The following is a 19495-nucleotide window of genomic DNA, read 5'->3' as shown; positions in this document are numbered from 1 at the left end:
CTTAACCACTATGCTATTGCACCTGGCCCCCAAAACAATACTTTTAGACTTTACTGTAAGTATTCCAACCCTTATTTGTTCATCACAAAGCATGCTTCAAGTTGGTTATTTGTAAAATACCTACAAGTGAAAAATAAAACAAAAACAAAACAAAAGCCATTAAGATGCTTGTTTTTTCATTACTCCAGCATTCTAAACATTTAGATGTTTCTAAAAGTTATCTCAAACAGACAGTTTAGAAATGCTCATTTTGAAAATGTAGCCTTATTAAATGCTTAGCTTTTATTTCTGGATTCTACTATCATTAACTTGTACTGACCAACACTGCAGATCATAACACTACTTATTTAAAAGGCAGAGACACAGACATCTCCCATCCAACAGTCCATTCTCCAAGCACTAAAGCAGCCAGCAGCAGGGCAGGCTGAAGCCAGGAGGCTGCAGCTCATTCCAGGGCTCCTCGGTGGGAGGCAGGGACCCAGGTTCTTGCCCAGCTGCATGTGCAGTAGCAGTGAAGCTGGAATGAGAAGCAGAGCTGTCACTCTGGCACTGTGATACGGGGTGTGGACCTCTTCAGCAACATCTTAACCGCTGTGCCAAATGCCTACCCTCAGCTTAACCTTTTTAATATTAACTCATAAACATAAACTAGTAACATAGAGTATGAAAGAAAGCCAGAAAAGCTAGTTTCATTGGTTATAGTTTTAATATAAGCTAAATACATTCACAATCATTAGTTATTTAGTCACGTATCCTGTGAAACAACATGCCAAGGCTAACCTTGAAAGTTTCCTAAAAATAAAAATGTGGAAAATATCTTCCTCAATTAACTCTAAGAACTACAAATGCACAAAATTGGTACTTGTCAATAATCACATCAAACTTTCACTTACTGATTGAGCAGTAAAAAAAAAAAAATTGATTTTAGCAACAATTAGTTTCAGATAAAAAGCATGCTATTACCCATATATGCTATCTCTGTATTCTGCATAAAGTTCCAAGGCAAAGATTGCTTCTGGATTTATGAATTATCACAGAGGATGCCCGGTATGGCTGACTTATCACAGGTTTTTTATTCTTCTTTCCAGATAAATCCTTAGCTTCTTTAGGAGTAGGCATATGGATGGGTTTCCACGGGATTGGATTGTAAAAGGCTGGTTCTGGATAGGAAGTTCCACTGTAAAAACCTAAAATTATTGAAAAACCAAAACAAAAATCAAAAATTTCTTAAGATCAAAGAAACCATTAACAAAAAATTTCTAGAAAACTGTCAAAATGGTAAAATAAACTGATAAACCAATTTGACTAATTTAAAATTTGAACTTGCAACTATTCTTTAAAAGTTACGCTTTTCAAATACAGTTTTGACATTACATTAAATGTCAGAACATAAACGGTAATTTTAAGAATCTAAATACCAATGTTAAAATCTATATAAACAAAATTTCCTTAAAAAGTTTTACTAAAGAACAAATTTTATAAGCACTAAATTGAACAAAGTTTTCACCTTTTTAACTCAGTATGGGAAATGATTGATTGTATAATGGTTTCCTCTTGTATGCACTGAATATTACAGGAAAAAGAAAAAAAAAACCTTTATTTTGCAGTTAAGTAAGCGTCTGAAGTGGCAGTTAAGATGTGGCTTGGGAAGCTCACATCCCGTATAGAGTGCCTTGTCTGAGTCCCAGCTCCTCTGTTTCTGAGCCAGCTTCCTGCTAGTGTACAACCTAGGGGGCAGAAAATGTTCCAAGTAGCTAGGTTTGTGACACCCATATGATTTGCGTTGCTAGCTCCTGGCTCCCCGCTTCAGCCTGGCACACATTCCCAGGCACTGCAAGCACCTGGGCGGGGTGAGCATGAACACACAGTAAATGGGAGTACTGTCTCCCTCTCTAAAATAAATAGGTAAGATTTCAATTATTTTGCATATGTGGCTAACATGAACCAAGATTCTCATTTAGTGTTACTGAAATTTTTGATTGTTGTTCCTTGATACTATTTCACAATAGTACTGTAATTCTGATTAATGATTATGGAACATTCTACTGAATTATACAAAGTGCTTAACCATGTAAAAGAGTAACAAAACATTTCAAAATCCTTTAATTACTATATATATAAGGTATATTTCAGTCCACAATTTACGAAAATGTATGTAAATATAGACATTTAAAATGAACACAGCATTTACAAAATGTAGTTATTAATATTTAAAATCCAAAGATTAGTAAAATAACTTATTATTCTACTAGTTTTTAGTTAACTAAATCTCCCAACTAAATCTTTTCCTTCTGCTCTCTAATCATTACTTTAAAACCACTGCCTATTACCCTTTTTTTTTTTTTTTTTGTAAAGCAAGGAACAACACAATAGGAGCGGACTGTCTTCAGTAGCTGTAATGGATGACCTCTGTGACACACCAGAGGCCTAATCCTGACAGCAGGAATGTGTCTCTCAGACACGGGAACCCACTTGGGCTGCACAGATATGTCAACACACACTTCAGCAAATTGGTCAAAACAAAGTCTGGAATATGTTCTATTGTGTGAACAAAACAGAATGTGAGTATTTTCAATAATAAATCACTTAAACAAGTGAACACAGCTTCCAGCAAGGTATGAGCTTCCAACAACAAGCACAAAGAAAAACGTGTATTACCATTTATAATCAAACCAAGTGTAAAGGCCATCATCTTGGGTGTGGATCATGTGCTGTCTTATTTTCACCCTAATAAAAGTGCCCAAAATATTAGAAGCTCTGCCTTACAAAGGAATGGAGGGAGAGAAGGCAAAATGACTACTTAAACAGATCCTAAGTGAGGCCTTATCATTCCCCAAGATCAAATGTAAGCAGACCAGACTTGTTAGTGTTAGAAACCATTAAAGCATACATTTGCAGTTTTGCAACTACTGCTTTTAAAAAGAGTATGCATTTGTGTGTGTGTGTGTGTGTGTGTCTGTGTATCTGATTTACAATGACAAATCTGTAGTATTTCCAAAGCACTGTAGTGTGTTATAACATAATCTTTGGAAAATAGTAATTTGAAAGAAAACAATTTTTATACACTTCTATTTCTGTCATAAGGAAACAAAATGTTTAACATTTGCTCTGGCAAACCATACTTATGTAAGCCACACAACAAAAAAACCAACCTGTAAGTTTTCCATTGGCATAACCATAGCTCTTTGCAGCTGGACGAGGTTTATTTTTTGCATTTTCCAACCATTCCTTAAATTTTTTTTCTGCAGTTTCCTTTTTCTCCTGTAATTCTGCTTGTCGTTGTTTTTCTTTTTCCTTAAAATGACAAGACCAAAGAATTTCCAGGGATACTCTGTAACTGGATTCTCTATTTAAACGCCCCTGATTTTCCCCCCAGTACTTCCTACCTAAATAGCTCACAAGCCCTGATGTTAAATCATACTCGTAAAATTTGAGAATAAAATTTGGTTAGGATCAGGAGATGACATTAAGGTGACATCACATTTAGGAAGAAAGAATATATGCTAATTTAAATGCATAATTAATAATACAACAACATTATTTGTCACAACAGTTAAAATTTATACATTTAACTGAAAAATATCAGTAAATAATGTTTCCAACATAAAAATGTGTATATTCAAACTCAAGCTTAAATAGTATAATAAAAAATGGGATGGCTTCACTTGTTTTATGCTAAGATAGTTTCAAATTTCTAGCTGGTATCTATGAATATTAAAGCAATGTATCCTTATTAGAATGGCAGAAAGAAAATACCATCTCTTTCTTCTTCTTCTCATATTCTTCAGCTTTTTTTTTCTTTAACCATTCTTGATATTTTTCTTTCGCTTTCTCTTGTAAATGCTCTTTTTCCAGTTCCTTTGCTGCTTTTTCTTCCATTTCTTTATTAATTTTTTGTTCCCTTTCTTTTCTTTTCTTGAATAAAAATAGAAGAATTTTAATTGCGATACCCATAATTATACATATCTAAGGAAGGACTTTTACATAGTAACTGTCTAAATGTTAGCCATTTCTTAAAATAGGTGGTATTACAATGGTTATCACAATGTGATTTATGAACATAGATATCTAACACACCTGCAATTACCTGTTTACAGGCTACCTGCTGAGCTGTAAGCCTCATGAGGTCAGTGACACAAGGTTACGGGCATCACCAAATACTCAGACCCCGGGACAGTGCTGAGTCAATACACACTCAGCGGAGAATTGTTGAGTAAATCAGTGAATAAAAATTATCCCAAACATTATCTTTTAAATTCATTGTTTCCCTCACTGAAAAGTAGAAGCCACAAATATGCACACTTCCTGGAGAGTTTGCCAATACAAATACCGAGAAAAATCTTCACCATCAGCGAGTTAGTTTCGCAAAACAAGTAAATAACACCCATTAAATCTCGCATATAGGGGGCAGTACACAGGCAAATCTCTGTCTATATAATTCCTCTTCTTCTTCTTCTTCTTTTTTTAGAGATACATAATTTTTATAGAGGCCAGATTAGGCAAACTATGGCCTAAAGGTCAAATTTGATATTCCTGCCAATCATATTTTCAAATAAACTTCTATAGTTTTGTGGCAATACTCATTTGTTTGCATACTTACTGTCATGAGTACTTCTGTACTATAAAATATTCATTAACAGAGACTATATATCCCCCAAACCTTACATATTTACTATCTGTACTGATACTTCACAAAAAAGTTACTGATGTATGACACACAGTACAACTAATTTTTTCCCCAAGAAAATCTACCAATACATCTAAATTCTAAATAACCAACAACATAGCTACTTTTTTTTTTTACATCAAAGGCTTAGAAAGGAATGTGCAAGACATTAAGGCATCCTACATGTAACACACGTTTCAGTACTGTGTAGGAAAACTAGGCCTTAAAAATCAGAGCCTGACTGAGTCCTTAAACTGCTGTATGTGCCCCTGGCTAGGCAGCCAGTAACTGTGAAACAGGATCCCTTCCTGAAAACGCAACGCAACAGAACTTGGCTGGACTTTCATGACTTTCTTCAGTCAGCAAAGTGAAGAAGATTGTATAACACATCTAACTCAACCTGTGTCTTAGGACTGCTCTACTACCTCATCAACAAGGAACTCTCTGGTCCTTACAACGTTTTCATTTACAGCAGCTAGCAGTTACTGAGCACTAGTGTTGAGCGCTAATTAGGGCTATTACTACAAACTTTATGTATATTGACTATAAATTAATTAATCTGTCTTATAATCACATAGGGGTGGCTATTTGGTATAGTGGCTTGTTACCGCTTGAGACTCCTATATCTGATATTTGAGTGTTGGTTTAAGACCCAGCTACTCTACTTCCAAGTCAGTTTCCTGATAATGTGCATTCTGGAAGGCAACAGGTATTCAAGTATTGGGTTCCTGGCTTTGGCACAGCCCAGCCCTGGCTGTTGAGGGCATTTGGGATATTAGCCAACAGACAGAAGAAATATTCACCCCCCTGCCTTTCAAGTAACAATAATTTTTTAAAAAATTAATTCCTTACGCCAGCTGAAAGAAACTGCCTAGGTTGCCTTGTACCCAGGGAAGTGTTACAATACCAGGAGAAAAGGAGCCAGTAGCTGGTGGGCATTCTGGGCCTGGTTAATACCAAATTTGTATTAACTATACTAGTGTGCCAGTATAGTTGGCTATTCTTTTTATTTTTTTAAGATATGTGGGGTAGTCAGCTCCCACGCCTGTACTGCTGCTGCCACTGCCACCAAACCAGGGGCCAGAAGATCCTGCTGGAAGATGATCCTGGGGTCCAAACCAGTGGGCAGGGGGACTGTGGATTGCTCAGGAAAGGGAGTTAATGGATGTGTGAGAGTGGAGGGCCACTGAGATAGCACTTTACAGATGTGGTATGACTTACGGGGCTTCCAAGTACCAGGCCACTGCAATCGCAGGTAAAGGAGGCAGCTGAGACTAGGTGGTTTATAGAGGGGAAACTGGAGGGCATATCTGGATCAGACCATGTGGCAGACCTGGATGCTGGTATCATTCAAGACCTGGCAGCCTGGGGGTCAACTTGGTAGGGCTAAGCCATAGTACCCACCAGTGTGTGTCAGGGAAGGGGATGGACCATGCAAGGCTGTGCCATGACATTAACTGGAACATGAGAGAATCAGGTCTGGGGGAAGATACTGTAGGGAATATTTGTGCTCACCCCTGTGGAGTCTGCATTTCCACTGATTTGTATAACAGTTGCAGGTAGTGATGGTTGGAGCTAGGTACGACCACAAAACTCATGGGAACTGGGGTTGGGAGAAGGCCAGGCTGGCCCAGGCTGCAGCATCCATGGGGGCACCCGAGAACCATGTCCAGGGGTAAGACCCCAGCACCCATAAGCTAATGCAAAGGATGGGAGTGGGGGTGGACTACACTGAGCACAGGCCTAGCACCTGCTAGAAGTACAAGACACAGGGCTGGGGACAAGCTGGTTAGGGGAACTTCAGGGGATCTCATGCTAGGTCACTGCCCCCTCTGGTGAGCATGAAAGCTGACTGAGATGGGGCAGACCAGCTGAGCAGGCCTTTAATATCCATTGGCCTGCATGTGAGCTGGCTTGGGGTGGGAAGGAGGGAGTTTGGTTTAGGCTAGGCCACAGTATCTGCTGATAAGTGCCAGAAGGGGTACAAGTCATGTCAGGCTGGACCACAGTACCCCCTGCCAAGTGGTAAGATCTAGGGCTGGAAGTGGGCCTAGTATGGGATCTGCCAGCACTCCTCTGCTGGGTTGTAGCTCCCACTGATGAGCATGAGAGTCAGGGCTTGGGGTAGGTCAGGTTAGACAAGGCGATAGCACCCATGCGCACACCTTTGCACTAGGCCTGGTGATGGGCTGGGCTGAGCACCCATTAGTGTATATGAGAATCTGATGGGATGTGAAAGGGCCTGACTAGACTGCTACATATACTGACATAAGCAGGAACTGGCACTTGGGGCAGGACTGGTGGCGTTACTGGGAGTCACCCTAACTAGGTTCCAGTGTCCATTGGTGTGTGGAAGAGTTGGGATTGTGATGGGCTGGGTTTGGCTAGAATGCAGCACCCATCGGTTTGTGTGAGAGATGGGTCTGTCAGAAGGGGGGTAGGGGGAGCAGTGCGCAACTGAACATTCAACTGCGTTCACCAGTATGTGCATAGGCTGATGATGATGATGGAATTAACTGAACCCTGCACTAACTGGTACACACAAGAGTCAGGTCTGGGGTCACCACAGGCAAGGTTTCTTGGGGGCTTCCAAACTAGAATACTGAACTCAAAATCCGACCAGAGAGAAAATTACAGACTCTGTGGTCATACCTTTGAGTGCAAATACTGGGACTGTACCTCAGTTGCTGATGCCTGTGCAGTGGACAGCAAGCCCAGCTGCACACAGCGGACATACAACCAGCTCATCTAGGCCAGCAGAGGAAGTCAAGTGCCATGTCAGAGGATGGAAAGCAGAACAGATTGGACATCTCTCCTGGCCAAGCTTTGCAGCATACTCCTGGGTCTGTGGATGCACTAAGGCACACTTGATCAACCAATTGACCTTGGAATGATTCTCTCAACCCTGAAGCAATGAAACCAACTTCTCAGAACTATCAAAAACACTCAAGCAACACCCTTGGAACATTCTTCCCCATACCAAGGTCTCTAAGATGACACTAAATGACTGTCCCCCATCCCTGGGTGCTGATGTAGTTTGGCAGCAAGGAGAGGCGGCCACTCTCTTCCTGTACCAGCAGTTACAGTAGAAAAAGAAAAAAAAAAGAAAAATTTGTCTCATTCTACTTCCTCCATACCTCAATGCTCCTCACCATAATCAGTGGCCCACATGGGCATACATTCTTCTCAACTATGTATATATTACAAAATAAAATATAGATTTAAAAAAAACAAACTCCTTAAAATATGCCACTTGCTAAAACAATGAAGAATTAGCTATATAACTGTCTTCTTGTAAACCATTCTGGCATATTTTATCACATATTTAAGAAGGAAATAACTAAACAAATTAATTTTCAAAAGGGAACATATCCAAGCTCAGTTAGAGACCCCTGCATTATACTCATATTAAAATCAGACATGGAACTTACAAGATCACATCAGAAACAAAGTTAACTGTTCACCTGAGAAAAAAGTCAAATATGAATACTCCAAAAATGCATAGTACTAACAAATATTAAAAACTAAAAAAACAGGGCCTGGTGCCCAGTATGGTAGCCTAGTGGCTAAAGTCCTCGCCTTGAATACACTGGTATCCCATTTGGGTGCGGGTTCATATCCCAGTTGCTCCACTTTCCTTCCAGTTCTCTGCTTGTGGCCTGGGAAAGCAGTTGAGGACAGCCCAAAGTCTTGGAACCCTGCAACCACATGGGAGACCTGGAAGAAGTTACTAGCTGCTGGCTTCAGAATGGTTCAGCTCCAGCCAATGCAGCCACTTGGGGAGTGAACCATCATCATATAGAACATCTTTCTGTCTTTCCTTTTCTCTGCAAATCTGACTTTCCAATAAAAAATAAAGAAATCAATATTTTTTAAAGAGAAAGAAAACTAGAAAACAATGCTGAGAGAAATTTTAAAAACAAATGAAAAAAGTGTTTATGGATTTAAAACAAAATTACTATGACAGCAATTTCCAAGCAATGTATTTAAACGCAATCCCAATGGTGCCAGGTATTCAAGCAGGTCTTGCTAGGGAAATTGAAAAGTTGATTCTAAGTTACACGCTGAAACATGAAGAACAAAGCAAGTGTGAAAAACAAGGGGAAAAGTTGAATACTTCCTACTATATGACTTAGGTGCAAAGGGAAATGTCCCTTCTTCCTCCCCCCAAAATTTGATGGGATAAATTGGCAGAATCTGAATAGGAGAACAGGGATACAAATATATTAATATGCAAAAGGGCCAGGGATCATAGCATGGGGGGAAATCACAACAGTGTGATAACCCACCAAGTCAGCATCATGCAAAAGCGTCTTTGTATATCCCTTTTTCTACAGGGATAGAAATGAAGACAATTTTGAGAGCTTTGGGGGAGAAGGGCCATGATGTAGACCACAGAAGATAGGGAAAGATATGCACTGCAAGCAAGGGTTGTCTTAGTATGAAGATGAAATCTCCCAGGGGACCTCCTATGGTAACCCATATGGAGGTCAGATGTCAGATTCTCAATTTCTACTTCCCATGGGAAGGACCCTAGTGGGGAAAAGATCCACAGCTACTTTAAAGATCCACTGCTACTTTACTAATGCACAGCTTTTCAGAAGCATTGTTGCATCTACAGAGTCTGAAGTTTCTCTGAATAACTGGCATATGCCAAAGAAATATACTTGGGGTGAGCTATCTTACTTTGCCTGATTTCCAAAAACCATAGTCAAAATTATGTAGTTACAGTAAGAAGTTAGTATTGAAACAATACATAAATCAATAAAAAGAATGGATTTCAGAAACATATGCACACATATGTGGTCAATTGATCTGGAAAAGGTACCAAGGCAATTTAATAGGGAAAATTTTTTTTCAATAAACACGTTGGAACAATTTACATCCATATGCAAAAAATAAATCTTGACAACTCAAATTGCCCATTAAAATTAACTTGAAATACTCTGTAAAACAGTAGAGATAAAGCTACAAGATGTTAAGAAAAAGCATTCTTGGGGAAGGCAAACATTTCATAAATCTGACACAAAACCATAAACTACAAAAAAAGAGCTGAAATATGGAACTTTCTCAAAATTGTAAAATTCTGCTATTTAAAACACATCATGAAGAAAAATCAAATGAGAAGGAATATTCGGAGTATAAACATCCAGCAAAAGATTTTTGCAACTTAGTAGTAAGTCACATAAACTCTCCAAAAGAATAGGATAATGATTTAAATGTATGCAAAACAAAACAAAAAAGCCAACAATAAAAGGGTATAGACTTAGTCAGTTAGCATTGGTGATGTTTCCCAAGACCCCATCAAATCCTATGTTGAGCTCCCAGCACAATGCTCAGTGGCTAAACCCTCACCTTGAATGCACTGGTTCTAATCCCGGCTGCTGCACTTCCCATCCAGCTCCCTGCTGGTGGCTTAGGAAAATAGTAGAGGATATTCCAAAGACTTGGGACCCTGCACCCACGTGGAAAACCCGAAGAAATTCCTATCTCCTGGTTTTGGATCATCTGTTGCAGCCACTTGGGGAATGAACCAGAGGAAAGAGGATCTTTCTCTCTGTAAATCTTCCTTTCCAATAAAAATAAACTAAAATAAAATAAATCTTAAAAAAAAAAAAAAGCAAATTCTATGTTGAAGCCCTGGTCCACAATGTGACTCATTTTGGAGATAAGACCTACAAAGAGGCAAATAAATTTAAATCAGGCCATAAATGTAGTGGCCCTAACCAAAAGAGGCACCACAGATGTGTGTGTAGAAAGGAAAAATCATATGAAGGGACAGAAATATGGCACCTACAAGCCAGAGAGGGGTCCTCAAGATAAACGAAACCCGTAGACGCATTCATCTTGATGTCCCGTCTCCATAACCGTGAGAAAGTAAATTCCTGCAATCGATACTACACAGTCTGTGGCACTGTGTTATGACATCTCTAGAAGACTACTACCATAAGCTTATGCAGATGGCTAAACATCATTAGACCTCAGGGAAATGAAAATTAAAACAGGAGCACTATTACACACTCAATAAAAGAACTTAAAATGAAAAAGACTGATGACATCAAATTTGGCAAAGATGTGAAGGGATTCACAAAAAAATAATGAGAATGTAAAATGGTACAGTACTTATCATATAGCCCAGAAATTCAACTCCTAGGCATTTACCAAAGAGAAACGAAAATAAATGTCCACAAACAGAATGAAAAAAAGTCACAGATTTTTATTCATAATAACCTAAAGCTAAAAATAAAACAACTGTCCATTAGCTAGAGAATAGTCAGCTTGTATGCAGTGCTACAAGTAAAAGAGAAAAAAAGAAGCAAACATGAAAGACCATATACTGTATGATTTTATTTATATGGAATTCTAGAACAAATCTAATTTGCTAGAATAGGAAGCAGATTAATGGTTTCCTTGGAGCTGGGGATAATGGGTACAGGCAGTAGGAAATTAATGCAAAAGAGGATGAGGGAACACTCCAGAATGATAGAAATGTTCTTTATCTTTACTATGGTGCTAGTCAGTTACAACACAAGTACACAGATGTTCAAAACTCATGAAAGTCCAACAGGGACATTCAGTTCAATGGCTAAGACATCCCATATCTCAACTCTCTTCTCCAGCTTTCTGCTACTGTTCACTCTAGAGGTTCAAGTTCTTTGTTCCCTGCCACTTACATGGCTTGAGTCATGGGCCCCTGCAGTGGCTAGATCTACCACATAGGTTGTGGGCATTTGGGAATGGGGAACAGTGAACTAGCAGATGGCAGATCTATCTCTTACTCTGACTCTCTCTACCATACAAAGTTCTTTAATTTTTAAAAACTCGTCAAACTTATAAGCGGCACACACTTATAAGTGTGTGATTTATAAGTGTGCCACTTATAAATCAGTAAAATTAAGTTTTTTTTTTCAAAAAGTCAGGCTTTCTGTAGAATTTAAAGAAGAGAAAACAAATGTTTTTGGACAGCCAAAGGAGAGCTCATTGACACTGACAGAGTGGCCAGCCACTGAGTTATCTTCCATTTTCTAGCACCAGTCACAGAGCAATAAACTTGCCTCTTTCAAGATGGCGTCCTTTGTTTCTCAAGGATGGAAAGCTTTCGTTTCTTACAACTAAAGAAAACTGGAAAAATAACTAGCTACTTAAAGTTTGACTTTGTTTTTTTTTTTCAGTGGTGCTGGGCACATAGTAAAAGATGAATAAATATTTGCTAAAAGCATGAATGATACACTGATAATGTTATGAATAACAAACCTTGTAGATGTGAATTAATTTTTATACACTAAAAATTCAGTTCTGTTTTGAGAATTTAACACACTCTCTTTTTTAAGTAACTTTTGAAAAAATACAAACTAAGACTCCTAGAAAACATGTGGTAACATCATAAAAAACAAATCTAGAAAATAAATTAGCATGGCACCACAAATGTAAAAGTACCAGTTGAGATAAGCCATTTATTTGAAAAGGGTTTAACAATTTACAGTTGTCTTATTAGGAAACTGGCTTTGCTAATGGATGCATAAATTCTTTTTGTCTGATTTTTTTGTTATAAAACAGTGAAATTGACTTAGAGAAAATAACAGTCACAGATACAGCTAAAATGTGAATGAAGCTGGAGGCAGCAGAGGACCACACACCAAGTCATGTAAACACAAGAGAAAAATAGCTAGATGCCAGACAGGAAGAGAAGAACCAGGAGAAGTCTTTACAAACAGAGGTAAATGTAACTAGGGCTGAAATAAGAAATCTGATAGGTTTTAAAGAGAAAAAAAGTTAGAGTAATCAATTATTCCATAACATGTACAAAGAATTCTGCCAAGAAGGAAAACTCAATTTCCCAGTGTTCATGTTTTAACTATCCTCAATCTTTTGGGATCTTGCCTTCAATAATTAGTGATTTATGTGAGAGCAAGCCACTTTTCTCCAAAAGAAAGAATTTTTCCCCCCTCACATAATTGGATTAGGTCTACTGCCACTAATTAAAACAGGGAATATATCATCTAGGTCTCGGGAGTATCTTAAATTCTTAGACAAACAGCAAATATGATTGGCATGGTAAAATTAGCTTAATGGAGTTGGCCGATAAAGGGGCTTTCAGAGGACAGAGCATATTGCTCTGCACATGTAAAACTATTTTGTTTCATAGTTATAAACTTCAAAAAGTTATCCTCCAAAGTTTGGTAGTGATCATAGACTTACTTACATTTCAGTATTTACTCAAAAAATACTTTTTAAAAATTACATTATCAAATGATACAAACTTAAAAATCACAATCAGTGACTCTTATGTAACAAATATTTGCAGTTACAGCACATACATAGATCTAAAAAAATTTACTTTCTATGATACCTAAATGAAAAAAGCTATGTCATCTTTAATGTGCTAACCATTTACTTGACACTCCCGCTGAGTAATACTGAACTTTAGACTCAACAATAGTTCAGGACAAAAAATTAAAATTTAAAATATTCTTAAAAGATTTATTTATTTTACTTGAAAGAGTTACCGAGAAAGAGAGAGGGAGAGACAGAGAGCAATGTCTTTCATCTGCTGATTCAGTCCCCAAATAGCTGCAACAGCCAGAGTTCGGCCAGTCCAAAGACAGGAGGCAGGAGCTTCCTCCAGGTCTCCCATGTAAGTGCAGGGACCAAAGGCTTTGGTGTGGCTGAGAGTAAAGGGTAGGTGACATTAACCAGGCAGACTAGGGATGTTAAAATCTTATTCAGAGGACAGTGGGGAATCAGTCACACGCACACGCTCGCACACACACACACACACACACACACACACACTTTTTAAAAGATATAATGAGGCCATTTAGAAAGGTGGTAATAATTGTTTAAAAAAAAAACAGCTGTAGTCAATTGTCTAAACTGCCTTGTACTTAGGCAAGAGTTACACTACTGGGGGAAAAGCAGCCAGGCATTCTAGGGCCTGGTTAATGCCAAATTTGCGTGTTCTATATCAGTATGCCAACACAGTTTCTTACTCTTTTTTTTTTTTTTTTTTTTTTTTTTTTAAAGATTTATTTTATTTTCATTACAAAGTCAGATATACTGAGAGGAGGAGAGATAGAGAGGAAGTGGAGCTGCCGGGATTAGAACCAGCGGCCATATGGGATCAAGGCGAGGACCTTAGCCACTAGGCCACGCTGCCGAGCCCCTTCTTACTCTTTTTTTAAGGGAGGAAGTGGGAAACTGTGCCAGGACATTCCAAGTCCCCAAGGTGGGGGGGGGGGGGGCTACAGATTGCCTGGGGAAGGGGGTGTGGAGATGTTTCAGAGTGGCAGGGGCTGAGGGTATGTTTGACACTGAAGGAATGACTTCTGCAGTCTTCCACAGACCAGGCCACTGCACTCACAAGTAGGTGAGCGAGCTGAGACAGCATGGTTTAGAGGAGGGAAGCCAGGTGGCATGTCTGGGTCAGGCCAAGGAATCAGCCCACATGGAAATCTGGAATGGGCTAAATAACATCACCCACTACCCACAGGTGCTGCAAGAAGCTGAGGCTTGGGGTGGGGTTGTGGTGGGTGGGTGGACATGCCTGGCTGGGCTAGGCACAGTACCTAGGTTAGGCCGCAGTACTGAGTTAGGCTGTAGTACCAGCCTGTGAGTGTTGGAGGAGGGGGTGGGCCATTTCAGGCTTGGTTGCTGCACCCACCAGAATTTGAGAGAACTGGATCTGGAGGTAGATTCTGTAAGGAACTTGCGGGCTTGCCTCTCTGGGCCTACAGCATCTGCCAATTTGTGCAGAGGGCTGGGGCAGTGATGGAGCGAGCCAGGCTGGACCATAGAATTTATCTGACAGGAAAATACTTAGGACTCAAAGGAGCTGGAACTGGGAGGACAGGTGGGGCCAAGCTGCAGCACTTGCTAGCACTTGCAAGGGCTGGGACTGAGAGCAAACCATGCCAGGCAGAGCCACTGCCCCTGCTGGCATGCATGAAATCTAGGGCTGGGAGAAGGTCTGGTAGGGGAATTTAGGGAACTACCCTACTAGCCTGCAACCTCCACTGGGAAGCACTGCAGCTGGGACTGTGGGCAGGCCAGAGCAGGCTGGGCCAAGCCCCTGGCACACAAGATCAAGGACAGGGAATGGGCTGTGCTCGGCTCGGCTAGGCTGGGCTAGGCTGCAACAGCCACCAACGAGAGCTGAGACTGCAGGTGTGTCACACCAGGCTGGATGGAAGCATCTTCCAGCGTGTGCAAAACTCAGGGCTGGGCACGGACATGGGAGGGGAACTCTCGGGACTCCCCCGCTGGGCTGCAGCTCCCATTGGTAAATGCAAGAGCTGGGACTGGCTAAGCTTTGGAGCATGTTCCTGGGTCTGTGAATGCACTAACATGGACTTCATCAATCAATAGACATTGGAATGATTCTCTCAGCCCTTGAACAATGAAACCAACAACTTCTCAGAACTATCAAAACCACTCAAATAATATACTCGAAACACTCTTCCCCGCACTGGGGTCTCAAATGATCATGCCTCTTTCCCAAATGCTGATGAAGTTTGACAGCAAGGAGCTGCCCTCTTCCATTCCTCTCTTACAGACACAGGAGAGAAAAAAAATCTGAAGCATATGCTCCACCAGCTTCCTTCCCACTTGAATCTCCCCACTCTAATCAGAGGCCCATACGGGCATGCATCCCTCTCAACTTTGTAAATAATATTAAAAATAAAATAAATTTTGCTAATAATGCTTTAATTAAAAAACAAGGAAATTACAGGGCAGGGTCATGGCACAGCACATTAAGGTTTCATTTGCAATGCCAGATCTCAAATCAAAGTGTCAGTTCAAATCATAACAACTCCATCTGGACTGCTCCATGCTCTTGTGCCTGGAAAGGCAGCAGAAGACAGTGGCTGCACCCAGGAGGAAGATCAGACAGGATTCCTGTCTCCTGGTTTTGGTCTGGCCTACATCTGGATGTCTCAGTTATTTGGGGAGTGAACCAAGAAGATAGATGATTTCTCTGTCTCCCCTCTTTCTGTTCACTCTACCTTTCAAATACACTAAAAAGCAGGAAATGATATTTAGGAACAACATAAGAATTGTGATTGTGCTTAGGTGAATAAGAAAACAAAAGAATTAATAAGAGAAACAAAAAAGTTAGGAAAATGGTTCCATTAAGAGATAATGAACAGGGCCCGGCGGCATGGCCTAGCGGCTAAAGTCCTCCCCTTGAGCGCCCCGGGGTCCCATATGGGTGCCGGTTCTAATCCCGGCAGCTCCACTTCCCATCCAGCTCCCTGCTTGTGGCCTGGGAAAGCAGTCGAGGACGGCCGAATGCACTGGGACCCTGCACCCATGTGGGAGACCTGGAGGAGGTTCCTGGTCCCTGGCTTCAGATTGGCGCAGCACCGGCCGTTGCAGCTCACTTGGGGAGTGAATCATCGGATGGAAGATCTTCCTCTCTGTCTCTCCTCCTCTCTGTATATCTGACTTTGTAATAAAATAAATAAACCTTTTAAAAAAAAGAGAGAGATAATGAACAAAAATAGACTGTTTGGGTTGTACAAGTTTAGGAGTTGGCCAGTGACCTAACAGACAAAAACCCAAGACTCCGGAAAGTCAGGTTCAGCTACGGGATTGCTGCCTGCCTGTAGACATCACAGGAGAGGAAGAAGACAAAAGTAAAGGGCAAAAGGCTCAGACTTGGTAAATGTCCATGAGGGTTGTCGGGGAGGGAAGAGGAGAGGAGCAGTGATGGGTCAGGGATGATTTCAGAGAATAAAAAACCCAGAGAAAAAGAAGAAACATCTAGGTAATGAATAAAGAGAAAAAACACAAAGACTTTGCCAAACAGATGTCAGTGTGTGTGTGTGTGTGTGTGTACGTGTGTGTGCGTGTGTGTGTGCACACGCATGTCTTCTCTTTACCTGCTCATTCTTTTTCTGCACCCATTCTTTATGCTTTTCTTCAGCAATTATTTTTCTTTTTTCACGTTCTGCCATTTCTTTTCTTTTTTCTAGCTGTCGATTTAATTCCTGTGGATTTTATTTAAACAAAACACAGCATTTAATAGAAGGACTTACATTCCATATTTTTAAAAAGGCTAAAGTTAACTATACTTAATAATACAGTTTCCTTTCTAGAACACATATCACTAATGACAATAATTTATTTAAATAAGTAGTCTATGATTAAAAAAAAAGCATTGATTAAAAGTTTCGGTTATTTTGTTCGAAATATAAGTAATCGTTTGGCAGCAATACACTAGTTTCTTAGACTAAACTTCAGCTAAATTACCTTCGTTGAGATCAACTTCCCATACATAAATTTTGGCATGACTGTAAGCAATTGGCAATAGCTCAAGAAAAAAAATTTTTTTACAGTCATAAAAAGCTTCTAGATTCTTATTGAAGGTAAAGGATAGGAATTAAATAATCCCTAAATTAAAGCTGTAATTCTGAGTTAAACCAAAGAATAAATGTAGAGAAGCTATTCCATTTTCCTTAGGGAAAAAAAAAAGAATCCAGAGTTTTCATAACTGATTTTATAGTTTGTGGAGTGTAAAATAAAACCAGATTCATATCCCAGGTTATTTAACTGCCTCACTGTCACTCGAATCTACACGTTTGGGCATGCCTAAGGAGAAAGAATGTGAACGGTATGGCCAAATAAAACTGTAAGTTGAATGCCACTACTCCGTCACTCATCAGGTGTATCACTGCATTGGCTGAGGATGCTGTTCAAACTAGACTTCTCTAGGAATGCTACAACCATAATTACTAGTTATTTGTCTTTTCTCTCTCTCACCTTAGATTCTAATAATTAGAAACTTTTACGAGTCCTTCACTGGTCTCCTACCCTTCAACTCATTCTTCCTTTTCCGAAAGAGACGTGTACTTCTCTGGGTATGGATAGCAGAGGGAAGGATAACTGCCCAGATCTCAGACGGATTCCTTTGTCTTACATGAAGGTGAAACATGACATCATGGATATATCTTTTGCTTTTTAAAACAGCTGCTCTGAGTTGCTGCAGCTGTGGGGGCATGAACAAGAATATGGTGGCTCATTCTCTTGCTCTCGCTTCCTCTGTCCTTTTGCATTTCTTTTTTAAAAAGTTATTTATTTATTTATTTGAAAGAATTGCAAAGAGAAGAAGAAACAGAGATATTTCATCCAAGGGTTTAATCCCCAGATGACTCCCCAGATAGCCAGAGCTAGGCCAGTTCAACATCAGGAACCAGGAGTTTCCTCTGGGTTCCCATGTGGCAAAGGCCCAAACACTTGGGTTATCTTCTGAGAATTTCCCAGACAATGAGCAGGGGGCTAGATTAGAAGTAGAGCAGCACGGACTAGAACCAGAGCCCACAGGGCATTCCAGCATTGCAGGTGACAATTCTATATACTACATAATACACCAGCCTATAAATGATCAGTTTTCAATGCAAAAAAATATGACTTAAGAATTTGTGCATTTGGGGTCGGCACTGTGGCATACCGTGTTAAGCTACTACTTGCGATGCCAGCCTAACATTCCAGGATGCCCTATTTCCAATCCAGCTCCCTGCTGACGCACCCGGAAAAGAGCAGAGGAGAGACCAAGTGTTTTGGCACCTATCACCCACTTAGTGACCTGGATGGCGTGCCCTCTTTCTCAAACTGCTTTCCAAATAAATAAATGTTTGTGCTTTTAACCACTTCATTACTGCTTCTCTATCATCTGACTGGCAGATGATAGAGAAACAAGTATAAAGACAATTTCAGTAATTTTTCCATTGTTACATACTCAGAAAAGTAAATGTTCAGCCTTGTTGTATGTAACTCCAAAGCCCAGGCTGTTACTATTTGTGTGTGTGTGTGTGTGTGTGTGTGTGGTTTAACATTCTTTGAGCTGAACTGAAAATGATTTGATGTGACTCTCTTCTTCATGTAGCAAGTGACTAGAGATAAATAAATTCTGCTTTACTACTAGTTGTAATTTACTCACTACACAGCAGTGTTTTCTAAACTGTGAGTCTAAAGTCAATTTATTCTTCTAAAGATGTTTATTCATTTGAAAGGCAGAGTTGTAAACACAGAGACAGAGGAGGCAAGCAGGAACAGAGTTCTTCTAACTGCTGATTCAAAGAGCCGTAATGGTCATAATGGCCAGTGCTGGGCCAGGCTGAAGCAGAAACAAAGAATTTCATCTGGGTCTGGCCTTGTGGAAGGCAGGGGCCCAATACCTGGGTGATCTCCTGCATACCCAGGCACATGAGCAGGGAGCTGAATCAGAAGTGCATCATCAGGCAGCATTCTAATAGACACTCCGATATTGGCTGCTGGCACTGCAGTGTTGCTTAACCTCCTGCACCACAGTGCCAGCTATTAAAGCCAATTTAATGGGTTATGAATCACCTTAAAAAGAGGGGGGAGGGCTATCACAGTAGCCCAGGGGTTAAAGTCCTTGCCTTGCACAAGCCAGAATCCCATATGGGCACAGGTTCGTATCCCAGTGGCCCTGCTTCCCAACCAGTTCCTTGCTTGTGGCCTGGGAAAGCAGTCGAGGACAACCCAAAGCCTTGGGACCCTGCACCCATGTGGGAGACCTGGAAGAGGGTCCGGGCTCCTGGTTTCAGATCAGCAGCTCTGGCTGTTGTGGCTACTTGGGGAGGAATGAGCCAGCAGATGCAAGTTCTATCTTTCTGTTTCTCCTCCTTCCTATAAATCTATTTTTCCAATAAAAATAAACAAATCTTTGAGAAGTACAATACTGGCTTTTACACAGACAATATTTCAGACACATGTATTTATAGCTGAGCCTTTAGGTATAAAATTAAGAAAACTACATCCCTTACCATCAACAGGTTTTTTTTTTTTAAAGATTTATTTATTTTT

General features: G+C 40.2%; 1 protein-coding gene across 1 annotated transcript in view; it reads right to left on the bottom strand.

Moving 5' to 3' along the window:
• Positions 1–687: 687 nt before the first annotated feature.
• CCDC34 (coiled-coil domain containing 34) overlaps positions 688–19495 on the bottom strand; it is a 29520-nt gene continuing 10712 nt past the window's right edge. Inside the window, exons 3-6 of the mRNA XM_012927102.2 lie at positions 16549–16656; positions 3757–3915; positions 3153–3294; positions 688–1187 (exon numbers count right to left, since the gene is read on the bottom strand). Coding sequence (XP_012782556.2) covers positions 973–1187; positions 3153–3294; positions 3757–3915; positions 16549–16656 — 624 coding nt within the window. The 3' untranslated portion in view covers positions 688–972. The remainder of the gene's footprint in view (positions 1188–3152; positions 3295–3756; positions 3916–16548; positions 16657–19495) is intronic.

The sequence above is a fragment of the Ochotona princeps genome, chromosome 4, assembly GCF_030435755.1.
Source record: "Ochotona princeps isolate mOchPri1 chromosome 4, mOchPri1.hap1, whole genome shotgun sequence".
NCBI lineage: Eukaryota > Metazoa > Chordata > Mammalia > Lagomorpha > Ochotonidae > Ochotona > Ochotona princeps.
This window is presented reverse-complemented; position numbering and strand designations above follow the sequence as displayed.